The following is a 23,537-nucleotide window of genomic DNA, read 5'->3' on the forward strand; positions in this document are numbered from 1 at the left end:
CAGGTTTTCCCTAACCCCTCATGTAGGTCCTGATAAGACAAAGCTTTTTTCCATAGCACCAAGTCATTGCTGACTCACCCTCAGGCTGGGCTAGCAGCAAGCCCCAGATCTTCTTTTCTGCAAGAAACATAAGTTACTGTCATTGATTATTTGACCCCAAAAGCACTGCTTTGTGGTTATTGTAAGTGAATTGCCTCCTGTTCAGTTCAGGTTATTCCTCTAATTCAATTTCCTTTTGAATTTCAGCTCTTCAACAGGCAGTGCAGCAGTTTGATGAGTGCAAATTTACAGTCTGAACAGGTTGTGGAATTTAATCTGTATAAATTTCACCTTAAACATATATTCATAACCCCTATGAAAATAATCACTCAAAATGTAATTAACCCAATTGCTTTTTCTAATTCCTCACAGATGTACTTTAGGAATGAAAAAGCCTGCAGCTTAAATATATTTATTCCAAATTTTTCATTTTACAACTTGAATTTGCCAAATCAGTTTTCAGGGTTAGTTAAAGAAATCATATGGGCATATCATAAAATGTTTTGGGTTGAAAGGGACCTTAAAGCTCATCTTGGTCCACCCCCTGCCATGGGCGGGGACACTTTCCACTATCCCAGGTTGCTCCAAGCCCTGTCTAGCCTGGCCTTGGACACTTCCAGGCATGGGGCAGCCACAGCTGCTCTGGGCAACCTGTGCCAGGCTCACCCCCTCACCTCCTCACAGTAAAATGTTTTCTTCAGGATGTCTTTTTCAACCTTGAGCTTTTGGAGTCTTGAGTGTTTGTGTTTTGAGTTTGTTTTGTTTTTGAAGTGTTTCTGCTCTCCCTTCTCTGTGTTTCTGGTTCATCAAGCAAAATAATGATCTAGAGTTTTGGCATTCCAGTGTCCAATGACCTGTGCCAGTGTCCATGCATCCTGCTCTGCTGGAGTGTCACTGGATGTCACCTGCAGGTATTACAGAAAGATAAGAATAGGCTGATTGTTCCATCTTCATTTGGTTGGGTATTTCTCTGAAGAAATGAGGCAGGCAGTTTCCCAAGGAGCAGACAGAGCCTCCTCTGTAGCTGTGGTGTTGTGCTGAGGCCAGCAGGACAAGGCTGGAATGAGCTGGGAATCCAGGCTGTCCTCATCTGAATCTTGGTTCTGTGCAAGGAAGGATTTGTCTTTCACAAGTTGTAACAGATGAAGTTGCTGGATTGTGTTTCATCACAAAAAATGGTCTGTGTTGCAGGTCAAGGTGCTGGTAAGTCATATGCAGGGCCAGAAAACTAATAGGCAGGTACAGCTCTGGTATTCAAAAATACAAATACATTTGTGATCTTTAAAAATCTTACTTCTCTGCTGAGCAAAGACCAATTTCATGATGTAATGAACATTGACATATAAAGACATTTTCTTAAAAGACCACTTGAAGCTTTTGGCTCTTGTGGGGTGGATATATGGTGTTTAACAGCAAGGACATTTCCTACAAAATTACTGTTGGGCCTTCATTACATTTTAAAGATTGGAGCTGACCAATTAGGCACGCTCCAGGTGTTTGCTCTGCTATAGCTAATACAGGTTTTTATTAGAATTATGACCTTCATTTGCTTTTGAATCATGTCCAGCAAAATGGAATAGTCACTCATTATCAGTGAATTGGATTTTGGTTTTGGGAATAAACCATGCATGCTGTTATTAGTACCATGAGAGTTTCTTCCTTGCCAAAAATCCATGGATTTGATGAAGAAGGGAGGAAAACTAATTCCTTGCCAGAGTAAAACATAAAATATATAGATATATCTATGTCATATATATGTGTATATATATGAATAAATTGCCAGTTTCTTTTTATAAAATGGCATTACTGGAGAGGGCAAGGTCTGTTGCTCAGCTATTCTTGTATGGAAGGTAAATGTGCTCTCTCACTTGAACTCAGTCTTCTGGCAACCAATGTCCATGGCCAGGGTATTTGGCTTTGCAAAAACACAGCAAAAGTGTACAAAGAAAACCCCCACCCTTGTCTAGCCTAATTCCCTTGGCTTGCACAAGGGAAATTTTGACTTTAGCAAATGGAACAAGTGTGCTCCCAGCCTGATCTATTTGGGAGCAGTTGATAAATGGTGTCAAAACAGTCCTGTGTACTTGGAATTAAATCCTGCACATTTCTGAAGAAACACTTGCAAATATTGCTGTTCTGCAGAAGTGTCTGAAACAGTTGGTGCTGGTGCAACACTGGCCAGACAGGAATGGAATTAAAATATTTCCTCTCTGCCTTCTGCTCGAGGCTTATCAGCTGCTGATGCCATAGAGAAACTTGGTCTATAGTACCCTGATCCAAACTGAGAATGTTCTCCTGCATTAAGATTTTTTTAAAGAAATCTTTCAGCAACTTGGGCTTTCACAGCAATGCTTTAATTGCAGTCAGTTTGTCTCCCCACAAAACTCAGCATAAATCAAGACTTATTTCAGTGTTCTTGTGCTTCAGAAAATGCAATTTAAATTTTTTAATTTTTAAATTTTATTTTATTTTATTCTTTTTGCCAAAGACAGCCAGTGAGTGTCCTTCACCTCCCAGGCTGTGCTGGGTGAATGTATGTGACCTCTGTGGGAAGGTGTGCTCCCTGTTTTCCTCTGCCTTTCTATCCTGTCAAGCCAGTGATGCTCCATTAGCAGCAGGGACTAGGAATGGAACATGCTCAGTGTCCCTGCCATACCAGGGACATTGGAGCCTAAACCATTCTGTCATTCCATTATTCCAATTCTATGATTTTCCATTAATTTTTACATTGATACATCTTCAGTTTGTTATGTAAGTACACCTAAATTTAGGAGCCAGTGAAGCTTGTATTCACAAGATTTTATTTAATACACACAGTTTTGCCATGGTTAAACCAGAAATAATTCACTAAACACAAAATGTCATTCCCTTGAAGCTATAATTTGATATACCTCCTAGGAATAAAAGTGTGTATTTTCTTAAATAACTTGTTTAGTTAAATAACTCTAAATAAACCCACAGTCCCCTTAGGTAAAGGAGTAGGTGCTTGAAGACAGGAAGTACATGCAAAACAGAAATGCACCCACAGCAACACACGAAATTCGAAATGTAGCTGAACTGTGTGTTCTTCCCTTTTCCTGCCCCCTATTGGGACTGCGTCTATGTGTACAAGTGGAGATTGGCATGCCAGGAACATGACAGGGAGAGAACAGATTGCTTCCCTTCACTGACAGGGAGGATTTCACCTATTTATGGCACTAGAGTGTTGGTACAGAAAAAGCCAAGCGTGCCCAGGCTGCTGATAGCACTTGTGCTGAATTCACACCTCATCAATCCATTATCTAAGGAAAGGAGGGAACAAAGGAACTATGGCTTAATTGGAGTGGGTGGATGATAATGCCAGGCAAGCAAGAGGCCAACCTGTGCCTTAGCTAATCGCAAAACTTTTTCTGGGAAGGAAAATGTGATTCTCTAACCTGTGATTGTCACCATGAGCATGGAGAGAGTCCCTGAGCCATGGACATGGCCACTTCTTGGCTCTTAAAGCCTTTCTTGCTGCTTCAGCTGCTAGCTTGCTTTAGGATGGAAATGGGCAGGCACAGTGTTTAATTTTTGTCACTTCTCTGCAAGAAAAGAAACTACCTGCAGGTAGAGAAAGGCCATCAACTGGCTTTGGAAAAGCAGCTGAAGCCATGGTCATTATTGGGAAGAATTTTGATGTAGGAGTTAAGGCAGGAGAAATGGAATTTTTTAAGCACATTCCTGAGAGAGTGAGTGTAAGAAATCATTCTGTCTCCTGAGAATATGAAATAATTTGTGTGCATTTTGGGGGTTTATTAGAAGGCAACATGTGCTTTGTGTGATTTCATTTGTTTAACTACTTAATTCAAATCTATCTCTTCCATCTACAGGCTGATCAAGAGCTCCATAGTAGTCAGGCACTTGAAAATTTTCACCTTTGTCAGATTGTTGTTTTGTTGCATTTTCTTGTCTCAGTAGCACACCTTGGAAATTGCAGATTCAAGAAGAGAATGAGAATTTTCTTCCTTTTTTTCATCCCTAGGTAAGGCAGGAATAAAGAAAAATTGTTGTTTTCAGCTAGAAAAGCAAAAGAAAAACAAATGGATGGGCATCATACACAGCTCTTTATTTTGTTGGCTCCATTATTGTGTTTGTTACCAGCAGAGTATCTGTATGAGCTATATTATTAGCTATAATATAGGTGATAATAGGACTTGGATGGTCTTGGAGCAACATGCTCTGGTGGAAGGTTCCCTGCCTACTGCAGAGGGCTTGGAATTGGATAAGTTTTAAGGACCCTCCAAGCCAAATCATTCTGTGATTGCATGGCCCCAGTAAGGAGCCCCAGTGACCCAGAGAGGCTTTTATTCCAGCACATCAAGTCCTTAGAAGTGCCTGATGCAAAGAATATTTATAGGCTCAGGAGGAATACTGATGAGAGGTCTTCCTGGAGCAAATGAAATAAAAATGAGGTAAATGAGGTTTGTTCCCAAGCAAGTGCTCTACATCATGGTGAAGCTAACATGTTAATTTTGAGTCCAACTGGGAAAGAGTTGGAGCAGCAGTTTCAGATCCTGTACAGGGAATACAGGTAATCTCAGAAGAAAAGGAGGTATTTCCTTGTCAAACCAAGCCTTCCAGCTTAGATCCTAGAACTGCAATTGGCTGTATTTTCAAGCATGGGGTTTGATCCTTCATCCCATAGGAATGAGAATGAAAACAGATAGGAAGAAGGGAGGGGGAAGAAAAAAAAAACCACCAAAGTTCTCTTGAACTGGAACAGTTTGGAGGATTCTAGAAAATGTAGTCAATGATTAAGAGCTGTTTACTAATGTTGGACTGGTAAATAGCTTCATGGACCATTTTAAATGCCTTACATTAGATATTTTTTCTTCCACAATATGAGAAAGTCTTGTGCACTTTGTGAAGCATCAGATGTTGGTCTGGGATTGCCTTGAAACAGCATGGGTATCACTGGCACCTACAGATAATTCCAGAGATGCAGTAAGATCCATAGCCATTATTTTGCTGGTGAAAATCAGGATTTACATTATTCTACAGCAAAAGTGGAGCTGTTCTTCCCTTTTTCCTTTTCTTACATTTTGTTTGGGGGTGGCTAACTAAAAGAATATAAAGAATGAATTAAAAGCTGTTTGCACTTTATGCCTTTAATATATCAGAATGCCAATGTCTCCAGCAACCTTGCTATTAGCAAGTGGAAATTTATTGTCCTTGGAGTTGACTTGTATCATTGGCAACAAACAGGATTGCTGTTGTGAGGTTTATGTTGGGTTTTATATGACAGCCCAGGATGATGCATTTCTCAAAGCACTTGAGATGCAGTTTCAGAGAGGCAAATGAGAATCAGTCAATGGGTCAGAGCAACACAGTTCAAAGGCCTATAGTTCATAAAATATTTATGTGCTGTTATAAAAGTAAAGAGGAAAGGGAGCTTATGTAACATACCAAAAAAAAAAAAAATGAAGAGCCAGCAGAAAACTTCCTCTCCCATCCCACAACTGAAGTTACATATTTCCAGAGAAAGTGTGTCCAGCCATGGCTTTTCCACAGCTATCCCAGCATGTCTGCCATTTCAAATCCAATTATTCAGTTCTTTCCTATTCTATTGTTCCTAGATGGATGCATCATGTCCAAGCTATGCTCACTGTGACCAACTGCAGAAAAGTAGTTTGCCACAAGATTTTTTTTTGTTTTTTTTTTTTGGTATAATAATGTAATTGCAAGGGAAAAGGGGAAGCAGGAGAGCGACATGAGAAAATATACTGGAGTGTTTAAATTTGAATGACATTTCAAAGAAAATCACCCCAAACCACCACAACCCCCTAAGCAGGAAAAAATATTTGAACTTCCAATAAAAATCTGAGAGGAAATTTTGTTGCCTGTTAGCTGACTCATGGTGTCCTTTACACTGTTGTTGCCTATTGTAATTCAGATTTTTGGATTTATCTGGATTTTTAGATTAGTGTCTATTTGGTTTTAAAATACTGATTTTATACTGGCTCTATGTCTGAAAGTTCTAAAGGAAAATGTAAAAAAATGAAAGGCTTAATTTAAACTTTTGGGTAATGTTACTCATTGGAGGAAGCCCTGTTGGAATCACTGAGTTCCACTCTGATTATAATGTGGGTTTTATGGGTTTTTCATCTTTTCCTTCTTTCTTTTACCTTGTTTCTCCATAATCTCCTTACCAGGAGATGTGGCTGCAGTTTCCCCAGTGACCATCAGCCCTGCTTCCATCTTGAGGAAGTAGATTATATGAGAAGTTATATAAGAGAGATTATAGGAGTAGATTATGTGGGAGAAACTTCCAAGTCAGAGCCAGAATGCATATTCAGCCCAGACTCTTGGCTTTCAAGGAATGCAGGCAGAGGTTTTACAGACCTTTTGCTGCTCTCCCATTCTGCTGCTGCTGACTCTTTAGTCACCTCCTCTGCATTTTGATTTTGAACACACAGACCTAAGCCTGGGTTTGAGAAGCAAATGTTTGACTTTAACACAAATAATAGCAAAGAAGTGGGTCCTGCAGTTTGTTGAGCACTGCTCATGAAAAGCAGGGCATGAAATGGACTGTTGAGGAATTTTACTGTCATGCAGCCAGATTACCAGAATTCAGTATACTTTAAGTGCTGGATATTGAACAAGCCAGCTGGGAGAGTTCATGAAGAACCAAGGCAGTGTGGTTAAGTTGCAGGGGCATATTTGTAGAAGAAGTTGAAAATGTGTTTTATAGCGTGCACCCACTCCTGTGAAAAACCTGGTGAGGTGATCCTGGACAAGCCCAGTGCTCTGACAATATATACAAAGTTAGCAGTGACTTACTGCTCTGACTTTGTACAGCTGTACACAGGGCTGTTGATATATCTGTTTGGTGGGGCAAGTTAGTAATGCTGTTCTAATTGCTGTCACTAATGGGACAGTAAAGATAAGAATGTGAGCTGACAGGGTCCCTGCAGTGTTCACAGCTTCCACTGGCTCCTGTCTCCTGTGTGACCCATTGGAGCTACACCCCACAGATTTGTTTAGGGAATGCAAACAAAGCCGAGCAGATGTTGTGGTTCCAGCAGTGTTCCTGCCATGTTCTCATCCCCTGAACACAGCCACGGCTCTGTGGTGGTATCACCACTCGTCACCTCTGTGCTGTGGTACAGTCTTAGCTGCTACAGACACTGTACACAATGTCAGCAAATTGCTGTGGGGCTGATCTGCTCCTCCTTTAGCCTTCCTGGCTCCTGAAGAGGAAAGATTTTGCTTTTTCACTCAAGACAGATGCAAAGCATGCCTGATTCTTATCTCTTCTCCTTCCCTCTTTTCCCTTTACAACCTCCACAGCATGCAAATTTCTATTCCCACTTAGAGAAGAACGTTGAAAATAACAAGAACAGATTCTAACTGGTGATGCTTTGTTCAGCATTACACCATTTTGTAAATTTTGATGTTATTGCCAGGATTATTAACCACTGAAATACATAATTTCACAACCTGGACAGGATGTAAGTGATTTGGAAGCCACAAGTTACTTGCCACTGATTGAGTAATTTTCCACAGAGTTAACTGTGCTTCAGAAGAATGGATGGGTTATGATCTTGCTGTCGTATTTTTCCAACTACATTTCTCACTGGAAACCCTGGGGTTGGAGACCAAATATGCAGGAGCTGCTTTTCTGTGATCACACACTGATAAATGCTAAATGTGTTTCCCTTTCTCCTGAACTAGTGTTTCTCAAAGAATCACTACTTATACCTTTTAATTTCAATTTTTAATGGGTGATCCTCATTTTCCAGGAGGTGTTTGCCCTTTAACCCCTTCTCACAGGGTATGTGATGCTAATATCACTTTACTTAAATAAATGTTTTCAGACAGGGGGCAAAAGCCCCACAGAAGGCAGCATACAGTGCTGATGGTATCTCTGCTTAGGTTCCATTAGTGTATTGAGTTGCTGGATATGATGAATGCAAACGTCCAAAACTTTGTGTGTCCCTCACTTACTCTTATCCTTACTTACTCTTATTTACACCTCACTTACTCTTATCCAGTTCACTCTGCTACATGAGTCATTTTTGAAGTATTTTGTCCAGGCTCAAAATCACCTACTAGCATCTTTAATAAGGCACAGCTTCATTAATACATTAACATTTTATAGCAAGTGCTTTATGTAAGCTTTGTCTGCTTTTATACATAATTGCTAGACATATAAGAGACTCTGTTTCTAGATTTTTGTGGGACCAACAGCAATAAGGCACCTATTTTATGCTCCATTTTATTTCCAGGGATATTGCACCACAGCCCCAGTTGCTGTTAGGCCTTTGGACACTGCCTCAATGCAGCAGCAAAACAAGATGTGAGCGAGGAGCAGTGTGAATGAGAGTTAGGAGGGATTAGGGAGTGCAGCACTGACATCCAAGAGAGCACTGCTTGTTTTGCTAAGCTGGATTTAGGAGGGAATAAAGAAGCATTTTTCCAAATCTCTTCATTATTCATTGCACAGTGGCCTAGAAACAGATGTGCTGTTAACCTCTGTCCCCTGTTAACTCCAGTTTGTTCCTTTCTGTGGTGGGGGAGGCTGAGGGAGGGGGAGAAATGCAGCAGAGTGATGTGAGGGGGCTTCACAGTGTCTGTGCCATGGCATCTTGCAGCCATCAAGTGTGACAGGGAGAGTTCTCCAATTCTATCACATTCCTGCTCCACAGAGAAGCCTTACATTTCTCCTAGCCCTTGTTTAGTTTGGGCAGGGAGCCAAGGTAGCAACTCAAATCTATTGGTACAGGAGCAGAGAAATCCCTCTGAAGTACCACTGAGCTTCAGCAGGTACCATTAGTGACAGGACAAGAGGGAGGGGCCTCAAGTTGTGCCGAGGGAAGGTTTAGGTGGGATAGCAGGGAAAATATCTTCACCCAAAGGACTGTCAAATTCTGGAACCATCTGAAGCTCAAGTCAGCATCCCTGACAGATTTAAAAACCACATAGGTGTGGCACTTAGGGACATGGTTTAGCAGAGGAATTGGCATTGTCAGGTCACTGGTTGGACTCCATCCTAAGTGTCTTTTCCAGCCGTGGGTCACAGTGAGCTGGTCATGTATCTGCTGAAGTTGCTTTGCTCCTTTTGAGTTCCAACATGTGGTGCTTTGAATGCAGACATTTTACTTCCCTTTTTAATCACACACTATGTAGTGTGTGATGTCTGATGTGGTAGTTAAAAATTGTCACAGAACTGACTGACAGCCCTGCAACACTGCTCCCCACTCTTCTCCCTGTGCTACAACAGCACACCTACATCCACTCAGACACTGGCAGTGAAAGCAGCTCCTTTCCATGTGGAATCTCTCCTGTGAGTAAACAAAGATGTTCCATTTCCCCATGGTGTCAGTCAGGAACCTGTCGTGTGGGACCCAGGTTAATTCAGTACCTCATTATCTTTGTCCATTATTTCTTTGGGAACCACACACAGTGCCTTTGTCTTGATCAAAACTGAACGAGAATATTGTGGTGAATTCTGAAAAAGGGATTTTCATGTTATATTTCTCAGGTGAATCAAATATCAGGAAATAGAAAGAAAATCCAGCAGCCAGCAATATGTGACTGAACTCATACATGACTGCTGGCAATCACTGTAAATAAGCAGGTGCCTGTAAGCACCGTATTTTAACAAATACGGTTCCTAAGTGGTTTGGCATCAGGGTGAGGCTCATTTACATCCTGCCACCTCTTTTATCAGGACTAAAAAGCCCATTTGAGCTTTAGCTGTGTTGTGCAACAGGCATGGTTCCATCCCTGCTCAAAGGGATGAGCAGCACAATAGACTCAGAAACTGATATCAGAGTGTCAGAAGGACAAAAGGACTGGAGGTCAGTGGGGATGCTCAGGCTGAGAACTGTGCAGAAGGCAGAAGAGACCATCCCTTGGCTGCCAGCCTCCCTCCCTTTCAGGGCAAGGTAATTCCTTTCACTAATGGTTCAGTGCCACTGTTGTTGCCAGTAAACATCAGCCCAGAAAACCAGCAATATTGTTGAAAAGTCAAATTAGAGTTTGGAGTTTTTTTCCAGATGAAGCTGTTTTTCTTATTATTAAGGCTGTAGCTTTTCTGGGAAGGTGCTCTGAAGTGGCATGGAGCAGTTGTGGGTGGTGTCTGTCCCAGGGTAGTGTCTGAGCACCAGAGGGCATTGCTCTCTTGCTGCCAAGAACAGACCTCACATAAGGGGTCTGGGTGGGCACAGCAGCCTCTGTAAAACTTGAGCTTTGCTTGTTGAAGTGAGTGACACCCTCAGTTCTGAGCAGCACCTTATCATTTCATATGCAGCAGCATCCAGTGCTCTGGCTGAAATGCATAATTAAACTCCAAAGACTACAGCAGGAATCCTGCTGTCTCAGACTGCTGTGCCATACATTGGGGATGAAGGAGAAGATAATTTCCTTTTGATGCTTGTGTACATGTTTTACAATGATGTTATGTGATAGAATGCATTAAGTAGAACAAATAGAATAACAAAGTTGAGATGAAACAGGAATAATCATCCAAGAATGTTTCTTAATTAATCAGCATTCCTGGTGAACCTCCACATGAAAAAAAGGAGTTTGGTGCATTAATTCATAGACTCATTTTGATACTTTGATGACTCTGAAAAAAATTTACCTAGAAGTCTATTCAATTGAAATTGATTGAATTACACTTTTATTTAAATAGGTACATATTGATTATGGGGGGCAGAATCTGTTCTCTATCCTGTTATAGAATCTTGGAGACAGTTGAGCTTGAGACATCTCACAGAGCAGGATAATAGAAATATTATAAATACTAAAGAGAGCTTGTGGCTGTTACCACTTGATCATCATACTCTCCCAATAATAATTTATCTCCAATGTTAAATTACTGTCTGTAAGACTTATCCAAGGATTCAAATGGAGCTTAATAGCCTATGGTACACTTATGCTCACTAAAGCAGTGGAACTATGATGTTCTGCAATGTCACACTCAGAAATGGTGTGTTTATGTAGTTGTTCAGTGGTTAATAAAAAATTACAGCTGTCACAAAGCTTGGATGTTGTGAAGGTGTCTAAAACACTTGAGATGTCTCTGAAGCACCAAATAGTCCTATTTTTCTTTTCCATGTCATAACGTTCTTTAATTATAAAGCAATTACCTCTCTCAAATGATACCATATAAGCCTGTGATGTGGTAGTTGTTAACCTGTATTTTACATCTTGTGTTTTTGCCCTCAGTCATCCTTGCTGTCAATTCAAGGTCATTTTATAGCATTTCGGTCGATAAAGGCTCTAAGTGCTGGATGTGTAAATAATAGCTAAGGACAGTTTTAATTCAGAAATGGTACTAAATGCTCAAAATGAGAACTTTAATTAGAGAGTAATATAAGACAATAACTGTTTGGCTGCTACCTTAAGGGCTGCCATCAAATATGTCATTTTTATGAGAGATGTCTTCTTATGAAAGGCAGCCATATAATGAATATCTTTCATGTCCCTTAGGTGCAGTCATTGAATAAATTCTTCCTATATAAAGATGAACCAACTTTCCTAAACTGTCACAGAAATAGGTGGAAAATATTTCACACATGTGCATGGCAGGTCATGTAAAAACTCCTGTGTTATTTGCAATTAAGTATTCTTTTAGACAGAATATGAGACACCTTGAAGTTTGCCCTGTCTGTAGCAGTGACTATTCTGGGATATTAGGAGGCTCTGGGGTGCTGTTCTCCCCGGCTCAGCAGAGAGCAGGGACCGGAATGGAGGCACCTCTCCTTTACAAACTGGGACGTGCTGTGTCCCTGTCCCGGCATGCTGGTCCTGTTCCAGCCTCACTCTGGGAGTACCCAAGGAGGGAGGGGGGGGGATTCTTCTGCACGCAGTTTTTAGACTCCATTTATCTCCTTTTCTTCTGGTTTTTCTCCTGCAAAAATGACCAAAGCAGGATGACAAATCCATCTCTAATTAATGGCAGAGTCATTTTAGGTTCCTTTCCCCTGTACCATGGTGATTAGGCGTCATATCCACTGGCATCTGCTGTTGCTGAGCCCAGAATTCGGTGGTGAGGGTCTGGGTTTGTGGTTGGCATGCAGAGCATTTGGTGACATTGTTTTCTTTCCATGTCACTCGCGTGCAGACATGGAACCACAACACCGATTATGCAATCACACATTTCCCCTTTTCCTAAATGAATTCCAGTGATAAAGCTGGAAACATTGTGCTGTTTCCACAGCTGCAGCAAACTGGGAGCAAAGAAAACAATAGCTGCATGAACACATGTGCATTTCAGCTGCTGCCAACTCCCACATTCTCCCTTCTCCTTGCTCTCCTCCTGTAAGAGCCAAAATGAGGGATGTGAGACTCCAGGGGCTCTCCAAAATGCAGTTTATTCCATCCAAGAGGTTACAGCAGTCCAGGGTCGTGGGTGACAGAGCTGTGCCTACAGCTGTCAGCTCCAGCTGCAGGCAGGCCTGGAGACCCTTTGGTTTTGGTTATAGTGCATTATATACTTTTCTTTGCTGAGCATCTTATTGCAGTAGAACCAATCTATATTTTAACTATTATCTATAGCCTATCATAACTACTATAATTACCATATTCATGTTACTATTCTCCAATCACCAAAAGTTAGTACATTACAGTTTAAGCTAGAAGTTGTTTTTTCAGTTTTCTGGCAGTGGAAAATTCTGAGACCATTTTTCTATTTGCCACATTTGCCAACTTGTTTGCCTGTGCTATCTTTCTGCTGGGTAAAAACATCTTCTTGTTTGAGGTGGGTTTATCCTTTGCTCTAAGCCATAAAAACCCCTTCCAACTAACAAACCCTTTGTCTCCTTGGTTAGCCAGTAAGGCTGGCTCAGCAACTCTTTTCTTCTATATCAAAACTTGCTTCCATCTCTATTCCTTCATCAGACTTGACATTTAAAAATCTTTCTTCTGAGCATACATATCTGTGAGACTTTCTTGTCAAACTTTCATTTTTCCCAACATCCTCCCATTGGAGCAGATAAATGGCCTCAGTGACAGGAATGGTTGGTAGCAGATAAGCTGCCAGTTGAATAATGTTTGGTAGAAAATTTGTAATTAGTGTATGAAAATACTAATTGCAACTTAATTTGGAGCTTCAAGCTTCTGGAACCAGGGAGAGAAGCCCTCAGGAAATGCAGATGAAAGTTTCTGTTCTTTTCCCTCCCAGCTTGGTCCCATAGTAAGATATTTTTCCTTTAAAACTCACAACTCTGGAGGCAACAGTTGCTTTCCTGCTGTTCACCGAGCACTGCCTCACTCCTGGGGTGCCAGTTGCAGCTGCAGGAGTTGGGAAGATGAAAGAGAGAGGATCTGGTGCATATCCTGGAGATGTAAAACTATTGGAATAGAGAGCTATTGAGAACAGCTTTTTGTGGCATGATTCCCCAGTTTTCAAGCATTTCTAGGTGCCAGGTGATAAAAATCCTTCTCGCAGTATAAACAATATCAGGGTGTACGGACATTATTTAAATGGCCAGATGCCAGGGCTGGTGTGAGATCAGAATTTCAACATGATTCTGAGGTTGAGTTCATGCATCAAAATCCAAATGGCATTTGGCAAAGTAAGGATGTCTCAGCTCCTCTAAGTCCTTGGAGAAAGGTCATGGGAGCAACACTGATAACGTTATTAGTCTGCAAGGAAATTGCTACTTTATTTTTCTTTTCCTGAATTTGATGGAAGATCCTTAACTGATTTAAAAACAACAATGAAAAACTTGAAAGTAGGGCAAGATACAGAATCTTCCAAATGACACATATGCAATAGCATTGCCAGAGTGATAAAACAGTAAATAATGTAAGTTAGCCTTTTAATGTAAAGAAGTAGATGCTTTTTTCAGTCTGATTTATAAGCACATAAAAATTCTAGGAATACAGCTGAGGATGAAATAAATGTGTGTATGTCTGAGTGAAGACTTCAGGTTTGATTTGTGTGGGCTGACACAGTGAAAGTCTGTGAAGGTTTGGAGTTTGTATTTAGTTTTTAATGTTGCATTTTCTTCTCTGATGCATTTCCACTCATAACCCACCTTCCCCCAAAATCCCAAAGTCATAAGCCAGAAGATAAAAATGGTTAAATGATAGATAATGAATGATATATCCAATATAGAAAATTGTATTTTTCTGCTATTTTTGAAAGCTGAAATGTACACTAATGTAGTGTGGGCTCGGGGCTCCTTGGGATAGGCACTGAGCAGACTATGTAGCATGAAAACTTTGATGCTGACATTAAGAAGTGTATCCCATGGGATTACACACAGTTGCCATAGACTGTAAACACTGAAGAAATGAGATAGATAGGATTTAGCTTAACCTGCTCTTGTCCAGAACAGATGCATAACCTGCTGCCCTAAGGAGTGCCAAGGTGCCACCACTGCTTGGGCTCTCATGGCAGCTTGGCATTTGGAAGTCTGCAAAGTCAACCCTTGTCATCAGTCTCTAAGTTAGGGAAAGAATGGAAATAAGAAGTACATGAACATTTAGAAAACATTTTGCTTCTCAGCAAATTGACATAATAGCAATGAGACAGAAGCACTGTGGCTACGCACTCTGGCTTTGTTGTCATCAGTCTGAGGGAACCAGGACTTGCTGCAGGCTTGGCAGCAATTCATGTCAGGCTGTAAGGGCTTTATTTACATCCAATTTAAATCAGCTCAGCTCTGCCCTCTGCCCCAGGGTCTCCTGAATCACCTCACCCCTTTTCCAGCTTTACTCTGATTTAGTTTTAAAAACCTCAGCATATGCAGCATGAAACATTTCATTTTTATGGCAGATATTTCTGCTGCAGAGTCCTTTTGTGTGATTCTTTCATGCTGGTCCATACCCAACATGCCCATGGTCAGGATCCCCTGCCCTGCTCTTCATCAGCCTGGGTGGAAGAGCTCCTGAACTGCTCCTGCTTTCCTCACAAGCACCTTACAGAGCTGAAAACAACTTTGAGATGATTCAGAGTGAACATCCCTGCCCAAAGTAGCAACTTTGTCAAACATGTAGGGCTTGTGGGCTCCATGCTAAAGCCTCAGTCCACTCTAAGAATGTCTTTGTTGTATCTGGTTTCTCTCACTGGTGATGGTGTCCTGTCTCTGATGATTTGCTGGTGACAAATGGAATCTTGGGGTTTTTTCCTCCCAGTAACTTGGATGTCTGAGGACTGAGAGCCCCCAAAATCACATACTTCCCTATTTTTTTACTCACCTGGAATTCCTTTGTTTTAGCTGTTGTGTTATACAAATAGTTTCAGGTAAGATGTCAAAGACTGTTCTTTAGTAACCCCTAAATCGATGTTCTTGACTGGTATCTGCTTATTGTATCTCATTATTTTTAACAGGGAAATGCACAATCATCAATAGTGATCTCTTTAATATATGTAGCGTGCAGACCTCAGTGCTGTCACTCTCTATGCAACTCCTGGCAAATATGGGGTTTTTATTTAAAGTATCCTTTTCTGAATCCTAGGCTAGAGTTTATTATTTTTAAAATTGAGGGTTTTTTTCAACATATCCTGAGCTATGCAAGCATAATAAAAATACATTTTCCACATGTACTAACTAGACCTCTGCTAGCAAAAGTTCCTGAAATTAGAAACTTCCAGCTGAGCTTCTTTGTTAATCTACAGTGAGCCTTAAAAGAATCTCAGTTTGAAGACAAATAATGCAGTATTTGAAAATTGTGAGAGCTTGAAATCAATAGTGTTATACATGCACATTACAAAATCAGAAACATCCCAACTTCTTCCTCAGCATGGTGCAGAACCCACCCTGAAGTTAAGGGGGAAAACACTCAATAGAAAACTCCTTAGGGAAACGTTTGTTCAGGAAAGTTGGCTTGGCCCACATGTGTGTGAGGCTGTGCAGGGGATGTGGGGTGTGCCAGGAGAATCCCTTCCCCTCCACAGCCCTCCCCAGCCCTGCTCTCTGCCCTGGGGAGCAGCAGTGAAATGTGCAGAGATTCTGTCACTGCAGAGGAGAGCTGGAAACTAATGCAGCACTGCTGAGGGCATCAGAAGGGGGAAATGAAGCCTCCCTCCCAATGTTAGCACATTCCTCAAGCTCAGGTCTCGCTGACTTCAGTGTGCCTGTGGTGCTTTGCATCCATAACACTCCAGCACTTCAGTGTGCAGTTTAGTTTACCTTCAGCAGCTTCATGGGCTCTGCACCTTGGGACTGGAGGTGGGAGTGCTGTGAAGCCACTGCCTGAGCTTCGTGTTGGAAAGGGGTGTCATGAGCTCACACTCAGGAGGGAGGATCTATTTGCTTATTTATTTATTTTAAGAACCCTCTGAAATATTTCTCTGAGCATCCAGGAAGCAAAGGGCAATGAAGTCATTGGGATGCTCCCAGAGGGAGGCCATTGCTTTAAAGGTTCCCCTGCAAACAAGAAAACAGCTCAGTGTGTCAGTGAGCCAGCACTGAGCATCTGCCTTGGCTGCAACAGTCATCACAGTGGGTTTACTGTGAACATCTGAACAGCACACCAGAAAACAAAAACAAGAGTAGAAAATGCACAAAGAGCCATCCCTGTATAGTGAGGAGAAATTAATTTTTAATATGCTTCTTATTAGCTGAACACTTCACACAAATTTTACTTAGTTCCTTGTTCTGCAGATTGGGAATTTCAGGTATTCTAAAGGAGACACCTATGATCCAGAATGTCAGAGGAGCAGGGAGAAGGAGAGCACAGCACATCCATCTAAAGTATTCCCAAGTCTTGAACCCCCACTCTTTTAATGGCCTCTCTCAGCAGTTAATGGCCTATATGCAAATAATGCCCATGAAGGTCAAAGTGTAAAAACCAGTAAAATTAGATTCTGTGGCCTGTCAGCATTTGCTTAAATTTGACTGGTTACTGGTGCTGAAATTCTAATAATGAATTCCAGACTATTCACAGTCCTAACTTGCTTTCTGCATTTGGGATTAAATTCAGCCAATTTATTATAAAAAATAGAAGCCATGAAATCTATAGGATGTGTCTTACAGACATTTCATGGCAGTTGATGAACTCATGACTTTATCTGGTAGAAAACACCCTGAAATCAGCATCTGCCTCCTAATCCCTTTATGTTTTTCCTGGTTCAGTTTTTTTTTCATCTTGCACAGTCTGGAAACAGTTTCAAAACAGTTGTTTTGAGACATTTTTCTATTGCTGTTAGTGCCGTTTGCTTCCATATCATCATTGTCTTTTGCTGAGATTACTTTGCTTTTCTATGGATGCCCTGCAAGTCCTTTGAAAATTAAATGCTTTCACTGAAAAAGTAATGTTGCCACATAATGGATCAATTAGAAAGGCATGTGGTACAGGAAAGTGTACAAATCTTGACCTTTTTTGTCACAGTGAACAGTCTTCTGATAATCAGAGGTTGATATTTCTTTGAAGCATTTCTACACTTGAAATATTTCAACTTAAAATGTATTGGTTTGCAGACTTCTTTTTTACACATAAGAGTGTAAAAATGTGTCTCTTTGTCTGTGTGCCTATAGGTATATTCCAAAGCACAGCCATGCCAAAAATAGCACACAGACACATCTGGGAAACACACCGGAGTCTCCTGCAAAGAGGCAGCAGCAGGGAATATATGTGCATATAGATGGATGTGTGTTATATGTGCAGTGTTACCAGCATATTGAATAACTTCCTTAGGGCACTGCTGAAGCAGGAGGCACTGTTGAACGCCTCTGTGACTGAGGCTAATAATTGCTGGGCTTTGGTTCAATATTTGTCAGATCAACAGCTTAGGAATTTCATGCTTGGATCTCTAGTTGAAAAGCCCTCGCTGGGGAAACTGCCTGGTGTTTTAGGAATTCTTGATGGGAATGAATGTTGTGTGACTATCGTGCTTTCTGTGTAGACATTTGCCTACAAGAGGAAGATTGGTTTGCAGTGTTTTGCAGATTCTGTGGCCTGTTCCCCTCAGGCCTAGCTTCTCAGTTTTCAGAGGAGAAGGATGGTGGAAGGATCCGGCTGGGTCCCTTCAGAGAAAATCCTGACTTCCAGCAAAACAGCTTGTTACGGAGGAACTGCCCAGCTGGGACTGGGGGCTGACCTTGTGATCAAGGAGCCTGTCAGAGTTAAGAAAGCAGAAACTATTGACTAAAATAGCCAAGTGGGGACAAGGACTTTTCCAGTTGGATCAAAAAATGGGAATTTTCTGAAAGGATTTAACAAGGCAGAGGAAAAAGAAGGGGAAGGAAATGAAATGCCTTATGGACATAGCTCCCTGAGGAGTCCCAAATATGGCATGAGCTGAAGTATGGAGCACTGCATGGCTTTCCTGGTGTAGTTTACCTGTTTTAAGAAGAGAATGTTGCAGCTGAACCATTGGAAGGATGTGGGACTTGTGTGTGTGACATTTCTTTTACAAAAGCAAAGTGCAGATCCCAGAAACCCATCATTTTGAGGGTGTGTTTTAGCTCTCTCCTGCAGCACCTCCTGTGCTGTCAGCACCAGCCTGTGAGTTTGGGGACAATTGGGTGGCAGGGCTCCAGGTCCCCAGCCTGGTCCCAGAGACAATGCTGTGCAGAGGGGCCAGGGGGCGGAGCACAGCAGCAGCCCTGCAGCACGCTGGGTCCAGAGCAGCACAACAGCCAGAGCTTCTGCAGGCAGTTAGTGAGAGCAGAGCTTCTGGGTCTGAAGAAATTAGCTCCAGAATGAACTGGGAGTTACACAATCCATCCATGCTGCCAGCCATTAGAGACAGCTATGGCGCCTTTGGAGATCCTGGCCAGGAAGCCCTCATATGAAAGCAGGCTTCAAGTTGTTTATGGACAGGCAGAGCCTAATGGTTTTAATTTTCTAGACAGCTCAGGAGGCCAATCAGATTGGCAACACCAGCAGAATTTGTCAAGAAGCCCCAACTCCTGCTACCACAAATTAATAAGAACCGGTTTTGAGGGAGATGCGCAGTATTGGTGGACCTGGCTGTTCTATGCATTGTTGAGAATTGAACCTCTTCTCACACTCAGGGAGAAGTTTTCTTTGGTGTACTATCTCCTGTTACATTTTCTTTTTTTAGTGTCAAACTGGTATAAATATATTTGCCCTTGATTTTTGATACTTACTGCTGCTCATGCTGGATTCATTTTCTCATCATATGGAAGCCATATGTATTCTTTACACATAGCTTGTAGTGCACTGCAGAATTTATTACCCCATCCTTTAAACATACTGCTCTTACATGCTCAAAGCGCAGCATTTAAAAATACATTCACCGCTAGCAAATTACGAGGCACTGTAAAAATTGTATTTATCCACATAATTTTCTATAGCCATTGTTAAATGGAGACATGTAGAGGAAAGAAGGGTGCCTCGAAGTACCTGTGCTCCTGTATATGTAGGTATTTTGAGTAGCTCAGGTCATGGAGGGAAATGTTTCATCCCTCAGTGAGGCGAGGACAGATTCGATGGTGTGACCGAGCTGGTTTTTGAAAGCAGCATACACAGGCACTCTGAAGTATTTCCAGAGAAGGCTTTGGCATGCATAGGGACATTTTATGTTAGGATTAAGGTGTCCATACACCTGAGCATTTCCTCCACCACCCTGATGCCTGTCTCCTCCCGCCTCCAGGTACCAGATCCACACGGGACTGCAGCACTCCATCATCCGGCCGACACAGCCCAACTGCTTACCTCTGGATAATGTCACGCTACCTCAGAAGCTCAAGGAGGTTGGGTACTCCACGCACATGGTGGGCAAGTGGCACCTGGGCTTCTACCGCCGGGAGTGCATGCCCACCCAGAGGGGGTTCGACTCCTTCTTTGGCTCGCTCCTGGGCAGCGGTGACTACTACACCCACTTCAAGTGCGACAGCCCTGGGATATGCGGCTATGACCTGTACGAGAACAACAACGCCGCCTGGGACCACGACAATGGCATCTACTCCACGCAGATGTACACGCAGAAAGTGCAGCAGATCCTGGCTTCTCATAACCCCAGGAAACCCATATTCCTCTATATTGCCTACCAAGCTGTCCATTCGCCTCTTCAGGCACCAGGCAGGTATTTTGAACATTACCGCTCAATAAACAACATCAACAGGCGGCGGTACGCGGCCATGCTGGCCTGCTTGGATGAGGCCATAAACAACGTGACCCTCGCTCTGAGAAAGTATGGCTACTACGAGAACAGCATTATCATTTATTCTTCTGATAACGGCGGGCAGCCGATGGCCGGAGGCAGTAACTGGCCACTCCGAGGAAGCAAAGGCACCTATTGGGAAGGAGGTATCCGCGCCGTCGGGTTTGTGCACAGCCCCCTTCTGAAAAACAAAGGGTCTGTATGCAAGGAGCTGGTGCACATCACAGACTGGTTCCCCACGCTGATCACGCTGGCGGAGGGGCAGATCGATGAAGACATCCACCTGGATGGCTACGACGTGTGGGAGACAATCAGCGAGGGCCAGCGCTCCCCGCGGGTGGACATCCTGCACAACATTGACCCCATCTACACCAAAGCCAAGAACGGCTCCTGGGCCGCTGGCTATGGGATCTGGAACACTGCCATCCAGTCTGCCATCAGAGTGAATCACTGGAAGCTGCTGACGGGAAACCCAGGCTACAGCGACTGGGTGCCTCCGCAGGCCTTCAGCAACGCGGGTCCCAACCGCTGGCACAACGAGCGCGTCTCCTGGTCGGCCGGGAAAACCGTGTGGCTCTTCAACATCACGGCCGACCCCTACGAGCGCGTGGACCTGTCTGCCCGGCACCCCGAGGTGGTGAAGCAGCTGCTGCGGAGGCTCTCGCAGTTCAACAAGACCGCGGTGCCCGTCCGCTACCCGCCCAAGGACCCTCGCAGCAACCCCAAGCTCAATGGAGGAGTCTGGGGGCCATGGTTTAAAGAGGACGAAAAGAAAAAGAAATCAGACAAAAGCAAAGGTGCAAATAAGCAGAAGAAGATGAAGAAGAAGAAGAAGAAAGCCAATCGGATAAAGGGGCAGTCATTTCACTGCCGGTCACGTCTTGCTGGTGGGTAAACTCTAAGCAGGGTCCTTGGCAAGACCTGAGTCAGCCTGGCCCCACTTCTTGAACTTCTGATGGAATAGACTAGAAATGCTAGTTCTGCACTATGAATGAAAGTTGTCATCTTTTAATTTTGTCTCTGATTTCACCAGCACAAGATACCTTAGCACTCTGAGTGACCATGTGACAGACTTTCTCCTCCACAGGATGAGTGGTCCTCACCCATCACCAGACACATTCCAGATAACAACAGGGATAGCATCTTGTTTCAGGAAACTTAGCTTTGATGGACAAATGATGGTTCCTTGCCTTAATTAGCTGGAATCTTTGGAGAGCATGGAGATGTTAATGGCAGATGTTCTCAAGCTGACAGATGGTTCAGAGGGAGAGAGGAGAAACAAAACCCAAGAACCTCTGTGTGTCAGTAAGTGTTAGTCATCAGCCTGTGACATGTTTTGATACAACACAGCAAAACTGAAGCCATCAGGGTAACTTTGTAGAGGTGCTGGGGCGGGGGGCATGATAGTAGGAAAGCTGCTTTAAATTAGATTTTGTCCATCTTAACTAAATCTGAAATATTTTTAACATTTCCTAGATGTGCTGAGCTCCCCCTATTTGCAGTAAAACACATGACCAACAAGCACACACCTCATGTAATTTATTACAGGATAGACAAAAACACATCACCAAAGTGAATGTAATATTTAAACACTTTAAGATAACTATAAAACAATATGTAAAATAGATAATTTATTTTACAGCACAATCCTTATTTCTCTTCCATTAAAATTTCCTGGCTGATGCAAGGTACCCCTGTGGGTGCCAGAGTTGTTTGGGTTCTTTTAATGTTGACTTTTTAAATTTTATTTCCACCCTGTCATTCAGAGTTTATTTAACAGATTCATATCCTCAGAGTACTGTAAACCAAGGAAATACTGTATACACTGCTAGGATGAGGAAGGAGAACAATTCAGGTGCATCACTGCATTATGTATTTGCCTTCAGTGGTTTTGAATGTAACAAAGGGTTTATTTAATTTAGGAGTCCCATGAATATTGTTCATTTCTGTACAGAAACTAGGCCATCTTGATGTTCAGGGGGAAAATTCTACTTTTAACCTTTTATTTATGTACCTATTAAAATAGTTTATTTTTATGGCATTCATAAAAGTGGTCTGCCTCTTTTTTTGCATCCAAAATAGCAATTCTGGCCTAGTTTGTTTTAAACAAACTCAAGTAAGCTGTTTCATTACTATTATTTTTGGTACAGGGATGTTTTATGACATTTTGCTTCTGAAACAGAATTTCTTCTCCCAATATATATATCATTTGAGACATGCTTCAAAGTTTGCCCTTTTCCAAGGTGTCTGCATGGATGATGGATGCACGGACTGGCTGCACATTGGTGGTGATCTGTGGTAATTGATAAAATGAACACACACATATAAGCTTCAAGATGAATTATGTTAAGTAAAATTGATGATTCATTTCTTGAATGGCTATAATTTATTTGGGTAAAAGTTCAGATAAACCTGCTTTTCAGCAGTGTGTTACTTAACTCAGAAATTATATTTATATAAATGGATTATGGCTAAAAAAATGAGCATTCCTAAAATCAATGCACACAGAAATCTGAGTGAAATACAGCTGTCCAGAACTCCAGCAACCTCTGACCTTTTCAAAAGGCAACTAACTGCAGGTACATACTGCCAAACCCCAGCAAATGGCCTACTTAAAAATGTAAAGAAGAATAAAGCTGCCATTAACAAAACACAGAAACAAGTCAGGCAGCTCTTCAAGATACTTCTGTAATGAATATATTGGGGAGGACACAGAAAAATGTACTTGGAGAATTGCATGTAAATAATAATTATAAAAGGATGGTGTGTATCTGCATAAGTGCTTGATATTGTCACTGTTATTTTTCATGCTGCGTGGTCCTTAAGATGACTAATGAATTCCTTAGAAATCTGTCTAGCTTTTCTTCACATCCACACTATCCAGTGCGTAATCAGGAACTCTGATGTTCTCTAAATTCTCAGTTTTTAAAAGACATGCTGTTGATGTCCTTAAAAGAAATGAGAATAGCATATTGAGATATTATTCTTCAAAATGTGATCTATAAAACTCATATCTGTGAGAAGATTAATTTAATTTTCCAAGGTAGTTTTAAAAGACGAAAATTAGGTGTATAAGTTAAACTATATACAGAGAGACTAGAATATTTTAATTTATTTTGTCATAATAGCAGCAAGGCAGTGTGATAGAGTGTTATCCTCATAGAATTAATTATTGCCCTTTTTCCTGAAAGTTTTATGATGGCTTTGGCTTTCATTGGACAAAAGCAGCAGGGAACATTATTCCCTGACAACATTTTATTCTATAATTATTTATATCTGTTCTCTGTCAGTCAGAATGGGAGTCCTTGAAAGTAACCAGTGCAAGGCAGAGCAGTGAATCAGTTCTCTGTGTATTAAATAAATGTGCCACGTGAGTAAGTGTTCATAGAGTACTCAGTGGGAGTACATTTTCAGTGAATCTGATATTTTAATCTAGTGGAGGGCA

General features: G+C 41.9%; 1 protein-coding gene across 1 annotated transcript in view; it reads left to right on the forward strand.

Annotated features, from left to right (window-relative positions):
• The window catches only part of ARSJ (arylsulfatase family member J), a 33,610-nt gene extending 11,477 nt beyond the window's left edge, over positions 1-22,133 (forward strand). The window contains exon 2 of the mRNA XM_036382285.1: positions 19,583-22,133. Within this exon, the coding sequence (XP_036238178.1) occupies positions 19,583-20,987 (1,405 nt within the window). The 3' untranslated portion in view covers positions 20,988-22,133. The remainder of the gene's footprint in view (positions 1-19,582) is intronic.
• The last annotated feature ends 1,404 nt before the right edge of the window (positions 22,134-23,537 follow it).

This window comes from Molothrus ater, chromosome 4, assembly GCF_012460135.2.
Source record: "Molothrus ater isolate BHLD 08-10-18 breed brown headed cowbird chromosome 4, BPBGC_Mater_1.1, whole genome shotgun sequence".
NCBI lineage: Eukaryota > Metazoa > Chordata > Aves > Passeriformes > Icteridae > Molothrus > Molothrus ater.